This window comes from Myotis daubentonii, chromosome 17 (assembly GCF_963259705.1).
Source record: "Myotis daubentonii chromosome 17, mMyoDau2.1, whole genome shotgun sequence".
Lineage (NCBI taxonomy): Eukaryota > Metazoa > Chordata > Mammalia > Chiroptera > Vespertilionidae > Myotis > Myotis daubentonii.
In genome coordinates, this window is record NC_081856.1 from 52,742,306 (window position 1) to 52,762,672 (window position 20,367).

The following is a 20,367-nucleotide window of genomic DNA, read 5'->3' on the forward strand; positions in this document are numbered from 1 at the left end:
GAGCAGGCGTCATACATGTAAGGTGTGTCTGCATATAAAAACATGCTACAGAGTGGACACTCGACGCCGGCCAGTTATGGGTCTGAAACACACGTGCACAGAGCTAACCACTGAGCAGATACCGCGTGTCCTGCGTTAAATCTCACAGCAGTGACAGCAATGGCGGAGGTTGAACAAGACGCCTATGGGGACAGCCCCGGGAGGGAGCCCTCTGACCTGGACTCTTGGCATGAAATGGTTACGCTGCTGCTGGAAGGGAACACCTTCTACGCTGCTCCTAGTGTCACCGCGGCGAAGCCACGCACATCTGTCCTAGAGGAAGGGGCCTCGGCCGTGTGACAGGAGAGTGACAATTGTCTCTCTCCTGCAATAAAACCCCGTCCCTAGAAGGACGCGCACGCGCTCAGGGGCACGAAGTCGCCGGCGTGGCATCGCGTGTTCTCATCAGTCATCCGAGCATCTGCCCCCAGCGCCCCGCGGCCGCCGAGTCCCTGCGAACGGCCCTCCCGGGTGGTTATAACACATCACATTCCCAACAGAGGAGGAACGAGGCTGGGCCTTCCCCGCCACGGCAATGTCGCGTCCGCCAGCACCCGGGAGGGGCCCGTGTGCACTGGACGCGGTTCAACCGGCAGGACGCGCCCAGTATTTTCATTCTGTTATCTGAAGGGAACGTAACACCAGAGTGAACCCAGAACCCCAGGTGTGGCCTGTCAGGGACGGAGGCTCTGGAGGCAAGCCGGCCGGGCTGCGGACACCTGGGACCTGCATCACCTGTGGGCAGGCGCAGTGTCCTCCTGGGCGATGCCTGAGCTTCGGGAATAACAGGCCCGCTGCTTTCCAGACCTACTGTGTGCAGAGCAGACCTGGGTGGGGACGGTGACTTACCGGGGCTCCGGGAGGCCCAGGGGGGCCCTGGTGACCGCGTGGTCCCGGAGCTCCCTGTAACCAAGCAAACTCGCCTGAGCCACAGTTCCCCTCGGCTGGCTCAGAGCTCACCTCCCAAGTTCCCAGCAGGAACCAGTCCAGGGGGGGGTCTGCGTTCCCAACAGGAAGTTCCCCCCATGGCTGTGCCTTTCTGTCTCTGCCCCGCCTGCAGCCCCCCACGAAGGACCCACGTCCTCCACCTACCCCGCCTGCAGCCCCGCACGGAGGACCCACCTCCTCCACCTGCTCCGCCTGCAGCCCCCCACGAAGGACCCACGTCCTCCACCTGCCCCACCTGCAGCCCTGCACGGAGGACCCATGTCCTCCACCTGCCCCACCTGCAGCCCTGCACGGAGGACTCACGTCCTCCACCTGCCCCACCTGCAGCCCCGCATGGAGGACCCATGTCCTCCACCTGCCCCACCTGCGGCCCCACACGGAGGACCCACCTCCTCCACCTGCCCCACCTGCAGCCCCACACGGAGGACCCACGTCCGCTTACCTGCTCGCCCTTCAGGCCCTCTCTCTGCACCTGAGGGGACAAACAGGCGTCAGCAAAGGCGGCAGCGAGTTCTCAAGTCGAGCTCTGGCTCCACTCGCATTCACATGGCAGGGCAGGCCGTACGCAGCAATTCCTGACTTTCTTGGATTTTACCCATTTTAGTGGGGAAAGCGTCATGTGCCGCTTCCGCCTTCCCTGAGCTCTGCCTCCGAGGAGCAGGGACTGGACTCTATCAGCCCGGGCGCCCGGCATTCCAGCCGCCAGGGACGGTCCCACTTACCACGGAGCCCGGGACGCCAGGCGGTCCTGCAGGCCCCACGTCGCCCTGCGGGGAGATGACAGGCATTTCACCAGAGGGCAGGCCCGGCCACCTCTGCCCTGCCTCCACTCCTCCGAGGGCCCCGCACATCCACGGGGCGCCCCCTGCGCTGGCCCGCCACGCACGGCCCTCACGCTGGGCTCCCTCCGGCCGAGACACACTCAGGTTCCCGGGGGAAGAGACAGGCGTCTCCTCGTCAGGCCCAGGCCAGCCCTGCCTCTGCCGGTGCTTTCGCCGCCGCCTTCTGCTCCAGAGCAGCCCCTGCCCGTGGTCCGGGGAGCCCTGTGGCGCCGGGTGCCGTGGCAGACGCACCACGTGAGCAGGCACTGTCGCTGCGGCGTCCCTGCTGCAGGTCCGCGGTTCGCAGCGGCCCGCGTCAGTGCATAGCCATCAGAGAAGAGACTGGCACGAATGCTGGGAGGCTCGCACCCGCCTCCACGGGGGACGAGGCCTGAGCCTGGGTCTGCTCCTCTCCTTTACCTCCAGGCCACCGAGCAACAGGGCTGGGGGCCGGGTCAGACTCCCAGCCTGTGAGCCACACCTGCGTTCTACGTAGGCACACCTGCCCGCTGTGGCCACAGGAAGTCCTCACAGGCGGGTGTGCTCAGTGGTTAGAGTGTTGGCCTGAGACTCGTGAGCACCATCAGCAGAGCAGTGGCTGCCAGAAGGAAGGGGTGGGCGGAGAGGAGGGGGTCCTACACATGGTGACCAGAGAAGATGGAACCCTGGGTGGTGGGCACACGGTGCAATACACAGATCTTGTTATACAGAAACCCACCCTGACACCTGTGTGATCCTGTTAACCAACGTCGCCCTAATCCATTTAATTTTAAAAATCCATGGAGGAGGTGGAAGTTTAGAATATAATATAACCTCCTCTCTCTCTCTCTCTCTCTCTCTCTCTCTCTCTCTCTCTCTCTCTCAGGAAAGAGTTGGCATCAGATCCAAACCTCAGTGATCCTTCCTTCCTAGTGACTTGAATAAACCGCGCACTTATTTCAGGATTTCGCATCTTGTCAAGGAACCGCAGGAAGAGTTTAAAACCCCGACATGGGGATCACGTAACAATGTAAGCTTCGCTCTAAAAATACCTGGAGGGAGAGCGGATAATTCACCCAGCTCCATCGCAGCCGAGGGAGGGGTTCGGCCGACACCAGCGCCCGGCTCTGTCCTCCGCTGGGGCCGTGCAGCCCGTGGGCCTGTGTGTTTCCTTCTAACGCACACCCTCCCGCCTGCTTCCCGTCCAGGCAGCCTCCCTCTTCTCCTGCATTGTCAGCGGGCGCTGGGAGCCAGCCCAGGCCAGCCAGCACCTCCACCTGAGTCCAGGGACCCTGAGTGGACATGTCCCACGGCCACACCCATCTCGGTTCACTGGCTCCTCCGCCTCCCTCCCTCTCCTCCACTCTCCTCCAGCCCAGCTCATGGGATGTCCTTGCTGAGGGCCTGTCCCAGAGCCTCGCAGTCAGGGCCAGGGCCGGACCTTGGCACCCCTCCTGTCACTCAGAACACATCACACCTTCCTAGCCCCGCCCCCGTTACCAGACGCTTAGGAAGGTCATGACCTCCCGGTCATTTCTGTGGCACCCCCAGATGCGTGGAGAATTCTTACACAGTGTGTCCAGCTGAGATACTGGGACTCTAAGCAGGGCATTAACTGAGCTAAGCCTTGTAGGAGCCGGTTCTAACACAGATGGCCAGCCTGCCCAGCATGGCTCAGTGGTTGAGCATCGACCTTTGAACCAGGAGGTCATGGTTTGAGTCCCATCAGGGCACATGCCCAGATTGCAGGCTCGATTCCTAGTGGGGGGTGGGGGGTGTGCAGGAGGCAGCCGATAAATGATTCTCTCTCATTATTGATGTTTCTATCTCTCTATCTCCCTCTCCTTTCCTCTTTGAAATCAATAAAAATATATTTTTTGAAAAATAAAATAAAATAGATGACCAGTGTGACAAGAGAGATGCCCTTTACTCAGTTTATCAAGGATCCAGCACATTTTCAGAAATGTGTAACCTGGTTACAAAAAAATTTTTAAATCTTTTTAAACATTGCAGAGGGGAGAGGAAGAGGAAAAAGAGTTTGTAAGATGTTTTTGGTATTTATTCCTATCCTGCCTTAGTCCAAAAGCAATTTAAATTATATAATATTTTACTGTGTCTGAATATAATAGGAATTCATTCAATAAAGTTTTATTCCTATACGTAGGAAAACAGGAAGTAACCAGAAATGACTTGCTAGCCGAGGCCCTCAGGCCCAGCGCAGGCCGGTGTGGACGCAGCCCCCGGAGCCCAGCCTGCCTCCCGCCCCCCCTCACCCCGGGACTGACCTGTGCAGGCGGGCAGCCCGCACCTGTCAGTCCAGAGCCCAGACCACCTCCCCGCCCCGGGCCTGGCTTACCTTCTCTCCGGGGGGCCCAGCCATGCCGGGAGGGCCAGGCCTTCCCTAGGGGGGAACGGGGGACACCTGTAATACTGTCAGCAATAACACAGAGACACTTCTCAACGCGGACACATCACTTGGAACACGTGCACGTCACCCGTGACCTTTACGTTCATGAACACACGTCCATCGCTGAGGTGAGGATGGATTTAAGGTGCCGTGTTCTCTGGGTCCCTCCACTCAGGTGCTGGGACCGCTGCTGGGCTGCTGGCTGGGCCCCCGAGCCCTCAGCTGCGCGGCACGGAGGCCAAGGCCCCGGCCGGACAGCACTCCAGCCCCAGCCCACCGTCCCCCAACAAAACCCACCCCCTACCAGTGCCAAGGCCACCTACCTGCTCCCCCGTCTCCCCAGGCTTCCCGGGGAAGCCGTCCAGGCCGCGCTCCCCCTGGCAAAGAAAGAGAACGAAGAGAAGGCCAGATGAGCACCACGGTCAGGGGCACGGAGAGGCAAGCAGAGGCTGAGTGTCCGACTGGACTGGACGCGGCTCCACTCTCCCCCGGCGCCTTCAGCTACAGGACCGCCACACACACTCGCCCCAGCCCAGCGACTGAGTGCGTTAGGGGCCAAGGAGCATGTGCCAAAGGTCAGAGAAACCAGGTTCCTAGCTCTGCTTTTCGTCCCCCGAATCTGTGACCGAGGGGCGGCCCCGGAGCCTCTCTGAGCCACAGTCTCCTCATGCCCCGGCCGCCGTGGGGGTCCTAGGAAGGCCCGCGTGGGAGGGGTTCATGCCTCAGGTATTCAGGTCTCAACCCCTCGGCGCTGGGCCCACTGGCTGCAGCTCCGAGGCTCCGACAGCAGAGGGCGCGCGCACCCCGCTTGAAGCCAAACCTCCGAGCCTGTCTTCTGGGCTGAAGTCCTGACAGTTCTGAATTCTGGCTGTTGCTACACACATTTCACATGGGAGGGCGTGTGGTGTGTTTCTTCCACGCCGCTTGCTCCGAAAAGGTGCTATTACCCCTAAGAGGGCGTGGGCTGATGCAAGATGCCCGGCCACGCGGCCAGCAGGCAGTGGCCAGGTGGACGGGCGATGATGGCTCCCTCCGGCCCAGCTCTGCGGGCAGCTGGGCAGGCCGATCTCAAGGGGAGATGGAAACTTCCTTCTTGCGGACGTAAGGGATCTGGTCAGTGAGACTATAGACTGCTCTGAGTACCCGTCAGATCCCAGAGCTGGGAGAGAGCCTGAGGGTCCCACGGCCCGGCCTCCGACAGTGGGAACAGGGAGGGGTGCAGGGAAGGGCCTCCGTCACCAGAGCTAGTGCTGGGGTCAGACCTGCCGCCAGGCTGAGCCAGCAGGGCCAGGCTCACACTCCTCCCTCTCCTCCCCTTCTCTGTCTGTCTGTCTGTCCATGTTCTAAACACATGCCACATGCTGCCCGCACCATTCTCGGGGTTTTCCAGGTGGTCACGCTCTTACTGTGCAGAGCGGCCTCCTGTGCAGATGAGTCCTCCTGGCCGGAGGGAGTCTGCACTCAGAGGGAAAATACCCCCCGGAAGCCACACTGGGACCCAAGGCAGGCAGGGCCCAAGTCCCTGAGCAGGAGCTTCCTCTCCCAGACCTGACCTGGAAGGGCCCGTGCACCCCACAGGCCTGTGCATACACGCACGCACACGCGCACGCACACACGCACACACGCGCACGCACACATGCACACACACGCATACACACACACATGCATACACACAAGCACACACACAAGCACAGCGCAGACGGCCCAGAGCCCTCTTCCTTTTCCCACGGGAACCTGCGTGAGTGTGTGGAGCGATTGCACATACCTTTTCTCCTCGGGCTCCCCGCTCCCCTCGCTCTCCCTGGAGACCCTGGGGGTGGGGAGTGGGGGGAAGGTTAGTCATAACATCTTGGTCCAGCTTCTCCCCCTCAGCCTGCCAGGGGAGGGGCTCCTGCCTGGTCCCCTGGGCGGGGTGACCCAGGGCCTCCCGGCGAGACTGCGACACACCTGGCCCCTGAGCTCATCTGGCCAAGGGCAGGCTCCTGAGTCAGGCCCATGGCCGCCCGGCGCTGCGACCCGTCACCGTCACTCCACCGACACGTGCAGGACGGTGGTCCCCCGTGGATGGATGGGGGAGGGGGGCTTGTCCAAGAGCCTGGGTCTCCCACCCCCGGAGAAGGGGACAGACCAGCATGGTACTTACAGGAGCCCCGACGTGGCCGGGAGGGCCGGGAAGTCCAGGCGGGCCCTGGAACCCCTGTGCGGAGAGTCACAGGTTTGTGAGCGGGAAGCAAGGGCAGGCGCCAGGCCACGCTCAGCCACTCCGCGTGGGGGTGCAATCCCGCTCTCCCCGCCGCTGCTGCCATGCTGCTCCCCAGGTCCCACAGAGACCCCAGACCACTGCCCCCAAGACCCCCTACTACCCCCTGCCTGGAGGGCCAGGACTCACCCCCCATCCGCCCAACTGCACGGACTAGTGACCAGTGTGTCTGAGCTCTGATGAGGCCAGTGCGACCATTCCCACTTCCACTTGCCTCCTGACCTGTGCCCCTTGCCCCGACCTGTGCCTCTTACCCCCTGACCTGTGCCCCTTGCTCCCTAACCCATGCCCCTTGCACCCTGATCTATGCCCCCTGCTCCCTGACCTGTGCCCCGTGCCCCTTGTGCATGATCGGGCCAGGACATGCGCACGGCTCCCGATGCCCGTGGCGGAGGCCTGCAGCGCTCACTCTGCCACCAGCCCGGGCAGCCTGACAGGGCCCCAAGGCTCCTCCGTCACCCACACCATGAATGGCTACAGCCCCTAAGTAACTGATCCGGCCATTTCTATTAGAAGCTACTCAAGTTCAAAGGCGCATTTCCTCAGCAAAAGGTGTGCCAACCTGTGTCCTCTCTCCCTCTGAGATAAAAATGGAGGACACAGGGAAACCGCTTCGTTGACTTTAGTGGAAACGAGCGACATGGGAAGCCGCCCGGGGCCGTGAGTGGGGAGTATGTACACCGCGCTGCCCGGGGCGTGGAAGGAGGACGCGGCCCAGGAGAACGGCGCCTCTGCGCTGCTGTGGGAGGGTCCCTGGTCCCTCGTGAAATGAAGCAGGCAAACGCAGAGCGCGGGGGCTTCATTTGTAAGAATTTAGGAAAAGTCGCCTGTGGACAGACACACACAAGGGAGGGAGGCATCTGGCCCTCCCCCCACCGAAAGCTGTCAGTTTGCCTCAAGCTCGCCCCCTGGGACGCGAGGACACAGCTGCAGCGACTCACCCGCATGCCCACCTCGCCAGGCAGCCCCGGCTCTCCAGGCTCCCCCTGCACACACAGGACAAACAGCACCGTCAGGACCCAGGGGCCTGGGCCCAGCCACACAGGCAGTGCCCACCTGGGGCCCAGTCCTGGAGCTCAGGACGCATCGCGGGGCAGGGCAGCGCCGTGGTCAGAGCCCAGGCCCCTCGAGCCTCCTTCTGGGAGCGAAGGAGCTGGCCTTGGTTGGGAGGTGTCACCCACCGCGTCGCCTGCGCTGAGGCTCTCGGAAGGGCGGACGGGCAGTGGGCAGTCGAGCCACGGGGGTGACAGGAGGCTCTCCTCACAGAGGAGCAGGGGGGGTCTGGAGCCTCCCCTTTCTCTCCTGTCTCCACCTAGACCTCCCGTCCTCAAGTGCTAAAGGCGGTGGGCTCAGGGGGCTCCCCCGTAGGGCTCCCACACTGAGGCCTGATCACTGTGGCTGGAATTGTGAAGGCAGCCAGGGTGACACCCAGACCTGGTCTCCGCTGGGTTCTCGGTAGAGAAGGCTGAGCCCGGAGGGGAGACCGCTCTGTCCGGGTCCCGGAGCGGGTTCCCGTGTGGCGGTGGACGGGGTGCGGCACAGGGAGGCGGGCTGGCCATGCGGGGGACAGTGCTGTTCGGGTCCCACCCCAACTCCTCCAGCTACACACGGGGGTCGTGGGCAAACCCCTCCCCTTGGACCTCCATTTGGTTCCAAGTCTGGGCATTGGGGACATGCCCTCCCGTGCAGAACTAACTGAGCAATAGTTTCCAAGCGCAGGCAGGCGAGGCCGGAGCCGCCGCTGCTGCTGCTGTTGCTATAACCACAAGCTGCCCTTCAGGGGCCTGGGAAGACACCTGGCCCTGGCAGAGGCCATCTCAGCGGAGGGTAGGGGGTCCTGGCCTGGCGACGCCCTGTGGGGAGGGTGATAGGAGCACACGTACCCGCACGCCTTTGCTGCCGTCTCTCCCGGGGGGGCCGGGGGGGCCCAGGGAACCCTAGGAAGAGAGAGCACAGCGTGAGCACAGGATGAGGCGGCGCTGGGACAGGCTCCTGGCATGCCGGCACCAGGGGACAGGCGGGCAGGATGGGCCCAGGTGTGGCTGCTCAGAGGGTACCCCCCTCCCCCACCCCCACCAGCCTGCACCTGGGCAGCACCTGGGAGGGTGAAAGGCACAGGTGTTCCGGCTTCACGTGGGACCTGCTATGCCGGCTCACGGTGTAGCAGGACCCAGAGGTCTGCCTGCAGCTGAGCGGGGTGAGAGGAAGGGCCACCTCCCTGCCCTGTGCGCAGCGCGGCCACCTGGCTGCCAGCTCAGGGCCACGCGGAGAGCAGAGCCCGGGCCTGAGGCCACGGGGCCAGACAATTCTTTGTCGGGGCTGCCCTGGCTGTGAGGTGGCCACAGCATCCCCGCTGCCATAACCAAGACTGCCTCCAGAGACTGCCAAGGGCCCCTGGGAGGCAAGACGGCCCCTGCTCAGAACCAACCGCCTAGCGCAGGCATTTAATTTACTTTGAAGCTGGGCTGGTCTCCACTGGACGGAGACACACGCAGAAGCTGGTGACCGGCACCCCGAGGGGCAGCGTGGGGTGAAGGGAGACCCGGGCCAGGCCGCTCACCTCCCTGCCCCTCCTCTGTGCACATTTCCCCAAGGGACCGGGGCAACTTAAAAGCAGGGGCCTTAGGCTCCCGGGCCAGGTCCCACCCGTCTGATTCAACTCAGGATTCCGCCGAGACCCCCAGCCCAGCCTCCCTGTCCCTTTCCGTGTGATCCGGAGCGAATCGATGCTCCTGTGAGGAGGGGACGGGGCCGCGGGCAGGGGCTCCTGGAGCCCAAGAGGAGGGCCGGCCTTCCTCAGAGCAACACGGGGAAAGACGGGGACCCACTGGCAAGCACTGCACCCAGGGGGTGTGGAGGGGAGACGTGCTCCTTGGTCCTCGGGGATGCAGGGCAGGTGAGCCCTTTGGATGCCCCCATGTAACCTCTGCCACTGAGCGGAACCAGTGAGGCCCCTGCTGGTCCTGTCTCGGCCGCACCCGTCAAAAGAGTGACACTAGGGACAGGGCTCCGCCCAAGTGGCTGGAAAGATGCTGTGATGAGGCTTTGCACAGAGGGGGACTGGAAACCAGCATCAGTGGGCCATTTCCGGTAAATGATCCAAACCTCATCCCTCCCCTGTGAAAAGGAAATCGCTCGCCCGGCCGGTGTGGCTCAGGGGTTGAGCATCGACCTATGAACCTGGAGGTTGAGGTTCAATTCCCGGTCAGGGCACAGGCCCAGGTTGTGGGCTCCATCCCCAGTGTGGGGCGTGCAGGAGGAAGCCGATCAGTGATTCTCTCTCATCATTGATGTTTCTCTCTCTCTCCCTCTCCCTTCCTCTCTGAAATCAATAAAAATATGTTTAAAAAAACAGAAGGAAAACACTCAGGGTAAGAGGATGACACTAGACTAGCCCGCGAGACCCGTTACGGACCCCGTTCACACTGGCGGCTGTGACTCCAAGTCCAGCCCTGAGCCCAAGTCAAGGCCCCGACCTCCCTGTGCACCCGCACGCTGCCTGTGAGCTCACTGGACGCCGCCCGGAGAGGGACATCTGGCAGGAAGTGGCTGCCACACCCCGGTGTCGGAACCAGAGCTCCAGGAATTGGGTGGTTACCTCATTGGGCAAAACACGGAGGAAAGGAGCCAGCACCCGTACTTCTGGTCCATGAACCACCGGGCCTTTCTCTAAATGTTCACCAAGAGGCTGCTCATGGCAGGAGGGGTGAGGTGAGCTCTTCACCACCTGGGGGAGCCAGGCCAGCACTCCGGGTGGGGGGGTCCGAGAGGCCCTCTGGGCTGCGGTCCTCGGGGGGGCCTGGCGCCGGCAGCCTCGGACACTGGGGTGCAGCCCAGCAAGCTGCTCTCACAAGCCGCCCAGGCAGTTGGGGCGCTCGGTCAGTGTCTGAGGACCGCTTCTCAGCGCGCTAAGCGCAGGCTGGGGAGTCGGACGACAGCCCAGGTCCAGGCTCGGCCACACAGACAGACAGGCTGCCTCGCTCCTGCTCTCCTGGTTGGTAAGCGTGTAAAGTGGGGACAAGAACACCCCCTAAGCTGGGGCGCGGGTGCAGCAGCCCTTATAAACACCGGTGCTGCCAGCATCCTCGGACGCTCTGTGAGCCGTTTCGGATGAACTGAAGAGAGGAAAGGACAGCTCCCCCTGTACGTCAGCCACCTGGAATGACTTTCTAACAACGCCCCCCCCCCCAAACCCCGGCTTCCTGAGGCTTTGGGAGGTCAAGTCATTTCCCAGCCGGGGGCCGCCCCTGGGGATCAGACCTCACGGATGCGGAGGGCAGAGACGTCATTTGTGTATAAAAAATGGAGCGCCATGCTGCCGAAAGGGTAATTACACTTAACACATATGAGCACTCTCCACAAATATAACTCATTTATTTTCATTGGCTCATTTCATCCTCGTAGCAACCCTCTGGGGCAGCTGACAGTCGCTGGTTTATAGCTGAGAAGAGCGAGGGGTGCAGGGGTGGAGTGACTGCCAAGGGCCACGTAGCTGTGAAGGGCAGAGCTCTCGGTCTCCCGGCCCCCCCAGGCCAGCAGCCCAGTCACCCAGCATTCGCACCCCGCCCCTCATAAATGCTCCCACCTGCTGTGAGCAGCCCTGGGTCCTGGGATGGTCCTGAGTGTTGGACGGAGCTGGGGGAAATGCAGACGTCCCTGTCCGGCTCTGCCTGGGGCTGTGAGGTCCCCTAGATCAGTGGTCGGCAAACTGCGGCTCGAGGGGCACATGCGGCTCTTTGGCCCCTTGAGTGTGGCTCTTCCACAAAATACCACGTGCGGGCGCGCATGTACAGTGCGATTGAAACTTCGTGGCCCATGCGCAGAAGTCGGTATTTTGTGGAAGAGCCACACTTAAGGGGCCAAAGAGCCACATGTGGCTCGCAAGTCGCAGTTTGCCGACCACTGCCCTAGACACACAACTTCCCCAATGCATCCTTCAGCACCACGGACAGGGTCTGCGGCACCTTTATGTATGCCAACTTTTGGCATTTTGCCCACAACCTACAGGCTTTCTGAGGGCGCACAAGCAGCTAACTTATTTTACCCTAAACCCTTTAATTATCTTAAAAATAGGAGGCCCTCCACCAGTTATCCAACTCAGTGGCCATGAATAACACACATTAGCGCACAGGCTAAGAATAGGAGCCGGGCGCTGAGGAAGCCGGCCATGACCAGCGAGACGGGGACCCACAGCCAGAGGCAAAGGGCATGAACGGACCTCAGACGTCTCTCTCACACACACCTACAGTCGTGTGTTAGGGCCCAGACGCTCTGCAACGCGGCCCTTGGACACAATGAGCTGCTCCCCACTGGGGCCTGGTTTTGAGGGTCAGGGATTCTCAGGTCTGAGCATCACATGGGGAAACTGGGTGAGTGGGGTCTTAGGGACAGACAGACAGACAGACAGACACGGCCTCTGTCCCCTCCCCCCACCGCTGGGAGTCACTTTTTGGCAGGTGGGTCGTCCCCAATGCCCCTCAAGCCGCCTGCCTTGCCCGAGAGGCGGGACAGTTCGTGGTCCACAGCGTGTGGAGGGCCCAGTGCCATCCAACTTCAAATCAGAGAAGGAAGCGCCGGCCCCCTGGGGGGTGGGGGTGGAATACGTGGGGGCAGCAGCTGCTGTTCTCAGACCTGGGGGCTGGCGGCTCGCTGACAGCCTGCGCCCGCCTCCCCCCAACCCTCCTGAACTTCATCTCTGGCCTCAGTTTTCCAACTGGCACCGACTTCTTTAGCTTCATAGAGAGCCAACCCGCAAAGGCCCTCCTACGCGATGACCTCAGAGCTCAGGCGCCTGCACGAGGCCCTGGCAGCCTCTCGGGTCGTCCAGTTGAAGCTTCCAGAAGGCAGCGAGCATCCTGGGAGGTCGGGGCGGCCTGGGCTGGTGTCAGCAGTGCAGACCCCTGGCCCCAGCTGTCCCCAGTCGGGATGATGGCCCCGCAAGAAACGGGGGACAAGCATAAAGGACAAGGAACCAACGCCCGAGTGACCTACAGCTCTGTCTGCCGGGCGTCCCGGCCCAGTAAATTCAGCTGAGCCTGCGCATCTGCTCCGTGTTTTTTCTGGTGCGCGGCCCTGAGGAGTCTGGGCACAGAATCCATATGGAGCTGTATTTACTGCCGAGTGGGCTGCTGTGGAAATGCTTAAGGCAGGCTTTTGGGTGATTGTTTCTGGGTATTTTCCTCTAGCGAGCGCTGAGTAATGAGTTGCTGACCCAGGCACTGCTCCTCGGACGCTCTGCCCCAATTCCGTCCCTCGAGTCTCCAGGGCCTGGGCATCTGCGAGGGGTGGGCCAGACGCCGTGAGGGCCGTGGGGCGGCTCCCTCCCCTGTGCTGCTCCTTCCCGCTCCAGGGGACCCAGGCTCCTCAGCACTTCCCTCCCTGCCCTGGGCTCCCACTGTCTCCCGGCCCAGCTCAGCTCTAACGTGGGTACCAGCCGCCTTCTCCAAGGCAGCACGGGTGGCAGGAAGCACACGGCGACCTCCATCCTCCGTCGGGGCCACGGGAGACCTGGCCCCGGAGAGCCCTGACTCCGCTCGGCAGTGTCGCTCACCAGGACCCACTCCGGCCGACTTCTGAGCTCCCCCTTGCCCTGCTCGAACTGGCCCGTCTCATGGCAGCCCACCAGCAGGGATTTGCAGCTCCAGCCTCCCACCTCGGACCAGGGGACGGAGCCGCTGTCTCCGGACTCCTAAGCAAAAGCACCGAGTTCGTTCGGTATGAACTAACGTAGCAAAAAGGCGCCTGAGCCCGGCCGGTGTGGCTCAGCGGCTGAGCAGATTTGTACGTGCAGCTGCCGTGTGCCAGGGACGACGCCAGGTGCTTCCACGGGCATCATCAACCTCCTACAATCCCCCCCCACCACCACAGCCCAGGGGGTCGACGTGCACGGCCCCACTTCACAGAGGAGGAAGCCGAGGCCCAGAGAGGCAGTAACCAAGCTCTCCCAGCCACTGCAGAGCGGGATCCAGGCCAGGTCTGCCCACCTCCCCCAACCTGGCTTGAGCCCCAAACCAAGGCTCCCCTTGTCCTCCCTCCTCCCAGGGGCCAGGAAAGGAGGCCAACCCAAAGGCAGGCACTGCCTCTCCAGACAGAGGTCACATGGCAGGGGCCCTGCAGAGCCAGCCTGGAGCCTGTGCTCTGGCTGCCCGACACCAGAGGGCGCTGTGGGCCCAGGAAGGCTGCAGCCTCCTCCCTGCAGGCCCTGGTTCCCCAGAGCGGGACCCTGGGATGCACCACAGGAAGCTCCCTGGAAACTGACTGTTTCCTGCCCGCGGGACTGCAGACCTCACCTCCACGGATGCACACTGACCCAATGCCCGCCACGTCCTCACTGAGCTGGAGAGAAGGGAGGGGCACGGAGGCCACCCCCACCCGCCCTGCTCTCCGGGGGGCCTGGTCCTCACAGGGGCCGACGCACAGGGTCCCAGGGTAAACTGCACCACAAATACGAAAAAGTCACAGCCAGACCAGTGACATGATGCCCCGACCCACAGCCCCAGTCCCTCCGGTCACCCTCCCGGCCCCACCACTCCGCAAACCACTCAGGAGAGAATATTCCCGCCAGGGAGCCACTTGCTCAGCCCTGTTCCCGTGTCTTAGTCACAGTGACGGTCTCCCCTCCACGGACTCTGTGGTCGGGGGGACCCGCCGGGCTGCCCGCATCCTCGGAGGGAGACCAGAGACTCCACAGGAGGAAGCCCCAGGGGCTCAGGCTGCAGGGGGCTCGGGGCCAGGTCTGAGAGCCACGCCTGCCAGGTCTGCGGGCATCGGCGTCCCGCCCCTCGTGTCTATGGCTGGGAAAGCAGCGGCTCAGAGAGGGAGGTGGCACCCCAGTCACCCAGCCGCCCCTCTGTGGCGGGGCCAGGACTCGGACTTCGCTGAGAATGCACAGCTGACAGCCGAGAATGTGAACCAAGGGCAGAGCGAGACGGCCGGTCTGTTCGGCTGCCCGTCCCTCCCGCCAGCACTGAGCACCTGAGGCCCTGGCTGCGGCTGCGACCCTGCAGCTCCGGGTGCAAAAAGCCGTGCCACAGGCAGGGCTGCGGGCACCGGGGAGGCGCCTCCGGGCGTCAGGAGCCTAAGGCTGCACGTCCTGAGCTCCGTCAGAACAGACGAGGCAGAGCTGTGTCTGCAGCTCACAGAGACACCCACATGCCGGTCAGAGGACAGGCTGGTGCAGGGGTGGCATCTTGGCACTGCCCAGTCTGGCACCTGCCCCCCAGGGCTCCAGCAGCCCCAGTCCTGACACAGGGGGTCAGCTGGGGTCCTGCTCACACCGGAGCTCTGGTTCCGGGACCGCAGGGAGCAGGCAGCTGGGGGTGTAAGGGCAGGTGTGGAACCTGAGCCCTGGGGCCGGGGCGGGGCTCTGAACCACATAGAGTCACAGGGTGGCCACCGTCAGCCCCGCATCAGACGGCTCAGACTCACAAACTCGCAGCAAAGGTGGGCCGGGTGCAAAGCTCACGCTGGGCTGGGGGTCACGCGCTCTCAAACTGCTCTGTGTCCCCGTGCAGCGGTCACCGTGTGTATCTGTGCCTTTAACAGGAGGACACACGAGGCCGGTGCCCAGCCCTGGAGACCCCGCCTCTCCTATCACATTCTCACCGGCCACACCTCTCCCAGACCCAAGGCCTCGTCCTGTCCCAAACCGCCTCCGCAGCCCTGGGGAGTCCGACAGCAAGGGAGACGCTTACCTTTTCACCCTTTTCTCCGTGGACGAACGGTCCCCGGCCCTGAAAAGGAAAGAAAAGCACAGAGCTGACCCGGGGCCTGGCATCGCGTGGCAGCAGCTCCCGGGGACGGGACACAGTGGGCACCTCCTCGTCACTCTGCCCGGGAGCCTAAGAGATGGCACCGCCGTGCAGGCGACGATTCCCGTGAGCACCAGGGCATTCAAGTCCCCCACAGCTCCGCGGCCTGTGCGCTCCCTTCTCCCATGTCAGCTTCAGGGAGCTATAACCCGCGCACCCTGTAACTCACATACTTAACGTGCACAATTCGAGGGCTTTTGTTCCTTACCGAGCGGGCACCAGTCGCCACGGTCAGCTTGGGGCGTTTCCTCCCCTCAGAAAGTGCCCTGCCTGTCGGGGCCACTCCCCTGCCCCCCGCCCCTGGCCCAGGACAAGGCTCGCTGGTCTGTCTCAATGGGTTGGCCTCGTCCAGACATTTCATAGAGGGCGTCCCGTTTAGTGACGCGTGTCCCCGGGAGCTTTGACCTCTCCGTCCTTCAGGGCTTGTACTGTGCTGCCCTGAGGAGGGGTCTCTGTGCTGATCCTGCCTGGGGCTCACTGAGCTTCTACCACGCGTCCATGACTGCTTTTCGCCCACTCGGGACGCCTCGCCGCACGTCTGGAACCCTTCGGCTCCCCTCCCTCCTCTCCACCTGGATTTCCCATCCTGGGCACATGGGGGACATGATGACCCCCCCCCACTGTCTCTGAGGCTCTATCCATCTTTCTTCATGGTTTTTCCCTCTGAACTTGGGATGACATCATCTCTATTGATCTAGATTCAAGAATGTGGGCTCTCCAGCCAGCGTCCAGCCCACTGTGGGGTCTCTAGTGATTTTCTTCTGTTTCTGTTACTGTCATTTTAAACTCCAGAATTCCCACTTGGCTCCTTTCCACGATGTCTATCTCTTTTTAATGCTCAGTGTCTGATGAGATGTTGTCACATGACCGTCCTGTATTTCTGTGGGAGAGGTTTCCTGTGGTTCTCTGGATGCAGTCAGAACCGTGTCAAATCCACTCCGTGCCCAGACAGGCGCCTGGGCTGCATCGTGAGGGAGGTGCGGGACTCGGTGCCTGGCTCCCACCAGGGGCTCCGTGCGTTCCAGGGACAGGCAGGACTGGGGCCCCCGGGTTTCCCACCCCAGCCACGCAGAGGAGGGGTGCCCTCACTCACCGAGTCGCCTTTCTCACCCTTGGGTCCCGGAGCCCCGAATGGCCCGGGGCCTCCCCTGTCGCCCTGAGGAGTTGAAACTGGAGATGAAGATCACGTAGGTCCTTCCACAGGGCTCCCCGCACAGGTGCCCACCGCCCGCGTGCCCCACCCGAGGAGCCGCTGAGCTTGGCATGGTCCCCTGCCCACCCTGAGTAACTGCCCAGCCTCCTCCTCCAGGAACGAGAACCTCTGAGAAAGCGAGTGGCTGCAAGGAGGTCACGCTTGTCCCTGGGAATGGCTTGGTCCTGCTCTGAGCCCAGGCCCCCAAGGAGTGTTAGAAGCCCCAGGTCTGCCTGGCCAGTGCGGCTCAGTGGCTGAGCATCAACCTATGAACCGGGAGGTCACAGTTCGAATCCTGGTCAGGGCACATGCCCGGGTGGAAGGCTCGATCCCCAGTGTGGGGCGTGCAGGAGGTAGCCGATCAATGACTCTCTCATCATTGATGTTTCTCTCTCCCCATCTCCCTTCCTCTCTGAAATAAAAATACGTTTAAAAAAGCTTTTTAAAAGAAGCCCCAGGTCGAACCCCAGCTCGGCTGGTGCTGAGTCAGGGCTGTGTCCCCTGCCACTCCGTGCCCACAATTTCGGGGTGAGAAATGGAGGTGCTGAGCAGGGCCCAGCGGTCCTAAACCTCATGCCACTGCTTCCTCCTTCCATCCCACCCAGCCGCAGCCACGCCTGCGGGACGGGGACCGAGCGCCGGCGTCTTTCTCACAGGGAGAGCACGGCCGAGGCTGCCCGGCCCCAGAGCCACCCCGCCGGCCCCAGGACTGACCTTCGGGCCGGGCAGTCCCACCGGGCCACTGGAGCCTTTTTCTCCCTAAAGGGAAAAGGAGAAAGGGCATGAGTAAGGCTGTGTGTTAACTCCTCCCCTGCTCCCTGCACAACAGGGCTCTCCACCCCGGGAGCCGTAGCCAGTCTCTCTGTGAGCCGCGCGCTGAGGATCTCCAAGTGCGTCCCTCCACGCGGCTGCATCCGCGCGGTCCAGGTCTGTCTCCTTCCTCCCAGGCAGCGTCACCGAGCACCTCTGGGTGCCGCTCGGCTGGGAGGGGCAGACACAGCCACAGACTAGACTGCAGGCCAAGGCCCGGGGCGGTGGGTCCGTGAGCCTCGTGGAGACCCTGCCCAGCACGATTCCTCTTTTGTCATCTTGGTGCTGCCTGTGTCTGTGATGACCAGCAGTGGACAGTGTTTTGTTTAGTGTTTTCTTACCCAAAGGGCCAAGGGTCCACAGAAAAACAGAACGGACGGCCACCCGGGCACTCGATGACACACTGAATCTACGTAATGGATGCTGTGCGCTCACAGACGCACACTCGTTTTTAAAATTAGAACAAGATCCATAAAAATCTATTCATCTACGCACTGAGGTTACCGAGTCCGGCTAATCAAAGAAACGTGGAGAAGAAAGGGACGAGGGTGTCCACAGAGCACAGCCACACCCCACCACAGCCCTCTCAGTCCGATTCACAAACCAAGTCCTGCTTGGCTTAGCTGCCCGCGAGGGCAGGGGATGCGGGTGGGGCCGGGACTCGGCGGGAACCCCTCACTGACTTCGGGAAAATGCCCTCGGAGCTGAGTGAGGAGCCCCGTCCTGGCGTGCACACGACCGAGAAGTGAGAGGTCCAAGGAGCAAGAACACTTCCCTGACCCGAGAGTCACGGGCGCCTGGGAGCCTCAGGCCCTGGCAGAACATGTGCATGATGGGAAATTCCCACCTCCATGGCCGGGCCTGCGGGCCAGCCTGCCCGCTCGGCTCTGGGGCTGCCGGCTGAGGCCTGAGACGGGGCTGCAGGAGGTACCTTCTCTCCGGCTGGGCAGGAGCAGTTGATGGTCTTCAAGAACCCTATCTGCTCGCTGCCGGCGGTGGGTGGCGGCAGGGGCGGGGGCGGGGGCTCGGTCCTCACGATCACCTGGCACTGGAGGGAAACCCGGGCGGGTCGGCACCTGCTTCTCACCCAGCGCCACCCCCGTCAGGCTCCGCCTGGAGCCTCCTCACCCCGGACAGACCTCACGGCCTGCTCGCCCCACTGCACCAGGAGATGGGTCCCTAGCAATGATTCCGGGCCCCCAGCCAGGTCCCCTTCTAATGGTGGGCATCCCCTGAACCCCGACTGCCCCTCCCCAGGCCTGGACACCCCCCTTCTGGAGGCCCAGGACCCATTTCCTCCCAGCCTCTCTGTGCAAGGATGGCTCACCGGGCCCGAGGGGATGTCACAGCACGTCTCCAGCTCCGCGTGGCGGGAGTCGCAGTAAATCACAATTCGCTGCAGGTCAAACTGAAAGAGAGCCAGGGCGAGGGGTGTCCTGGAACCCGGGATCCCGCACAGGGTGTGCACCTGACAGGACTGGTCAGGGACACGCCTAGCATCTGTGCAGTTTACTGAGCGATCCCACCTCAACGAAGGAAAAAACAAACTAGCTGTTTATCGAGTTAGTTTAGCCTGGCCGCCGAGACCAAGCTGCTTTATTTACAACGTAAAAACCACCTAGACGTTTCAAAGGCATTATGAAAATCAAATGCCTGAACCAAAGTAGGGACACATATTAGTAAAGTGAGCAAACAGTAGGGTTATTCTATATCACATAAGCATGTACAACTAAACTACAACTATACTGTTTGCCAGTACTAAATAGTTAGTACGCATACGGGCTATATGCTATAGTGTTTTTTTAAACAGATATGTAGAGAGATATAGATATAGATATAGATATGCAGATAAACGTACCCTGGACCAGTGCTGAGCTCAGTGCCTGGCACACAATAGGTGCCCAATACAGATGTGATCAACGATTGACTGAATGGCTGGCTGATTGAATGAATGAGTGAGTGAGTGAGTGAGTGATGTGACCTTGGGCTCCCACATGGCAGTTCTGAGTCAGGGTCCTCCCTTCTAAGATGGAGCAAGGCGATGACTCGACAGATGATACAGGCAGGTGTGGGGGGCATGGGGAGCACCTGGTACTCACGTCGATGGGCACGCTGTCGTAGAGGCGCTTGCCGATCACGGTCTTGCCCTGGATGTCGATGTTCTCCCTCTCCTCGATGGGCAGCGTCTGCACCAGCGCGCAGTCGATGTACAGGGAGACGTTCTGGGCCTGGATGCTCAGCGCCAGCTTGTGCCAGTCCCGGTCAAAGAGGTCGTTGACCCGGGTGCCGCGGAAGACCACCCTGACGGCGTCCTTCACGGCGCCCACAGCGTTGTACTCGACAGCCTTGTTCTCGCCGTCCAGGCGGATGGAGACCTGGGGGGAGACCAGAGGCTCCGTGAGCTGCGTGGGACCGAGTGGGAGGGGCCTTCCTCTCTCTGGCCCAGGGAGCCTGAGGCACATTTCAATTCCCCGCCGGCATGCTTCTGCTGGGGTGGAAACCTGGAAAACCACACACCCTGACTGATAACCCAACACATAATGCAATACACCTTCTAGTTCCTGAAACTGGTTTCACAGGTTGGAGCCCCAGTGGCACTTCACGGCTTAGACCCATCGCAGATCCTGTTGGTTTTACCTTCATCCACCGAGGCGGGCCGCGTCCCCACAGGTACTCTCCCTACCGGGGGCCAGTCTGCGTCATCTTGCCAGGACGACTGTAACCGTCTCCCTGTTTCTGGGCTGCCCACCTCCGGGGCCTGGTCTCCAACAAGACCCTAACCTGCCGACAAGGCCAGGACCATGGCCTCACCTCTAACGGCCCCACACGCTGCCCCTTTATCGTGTGGGCATGAGTGACGGCCCTGGGTTTCTCCAAACGGCAATGGGAAGTGCCAGCGTGCAGGGCGGCTGTGAACACTAAGTCCGATCACGGACCTGGAACCCTCCAGAGCAGATGGACAGGGCTAAGGGCATGGACGGCCGGTGACCCCGTCCCGCTCAGTGTCCTGGGACCTCCCCATCACACCACTGGGGGCGGCAGCCACCCAGGCTGCCCAGTGACGGTGAACTGCCCGGCGCCTCTGGGAAGGGGAGCCTGAG

General features: G+C 62.1%; 1 protein-coding gene across 1 annotated transcript in view; it reads right to left on the reverse strand.

The window, feature by feature from the left end:
- The window catches only part of COL22A1 (collagen type XXII alpha 1 chain), a 108,741-nt gene that overhangs the window by 65,808 nt on the left and 22,566 nt on the right, over positions 1-20,367 (reverse strand). The window contains exons 6-20 of the mRNA XM_059672366.1: positions 19,366-19,641; positions 18,594-18,674; positions 18,198-18,314; positions 17,171-17,215; positions 16,358-16,420; positions 15,148-15,186; positions 8,338-8,391; positions 7,396-7,440; positions 6,338-6,391; positions 5,960-6,004; positions 4,518-4,571; positions 4,144-4,188; positions 1,710-1,754; positions 1,430-1,459; positions 889-942 (exon numbers count right to left, since the gene is read on the reverse strand). Coding sequence (XP_059528349.1) covers positions 889-942; positions 1,430-1,459; positions 1,710-1,754; positions 4,144-4,188; positions 4,518-4,571; positions 5,960-6,004; positions 6,338-6,391; positions 7,396-7,440; positions 8,338-8,391; positions 15,148-15,186; positions 16,358-16,420; positions 17,171-17,215; positions 18,198-18,314; positions 18,594-18,674; positions 19,366-19,641 — 1,047 coding nt within the window. The remainder of the gene's footprint in view (positions 1-888; positions 943-1,429; positions 1,460-1,709; positions 1,755-4,143; positions 4,189-4,517; positions 4,572-5,959; positions 6,005-6,337; positions 6,392-7,395; positions 7,441-8,337; positions 8,392-15,147; positions 15,187-16,357; positions 16,421-17,170; positions 17,216-18,197; positions 18,315-18,593; positions 18,675-19,365; positions 19,642-20,367) is intronic.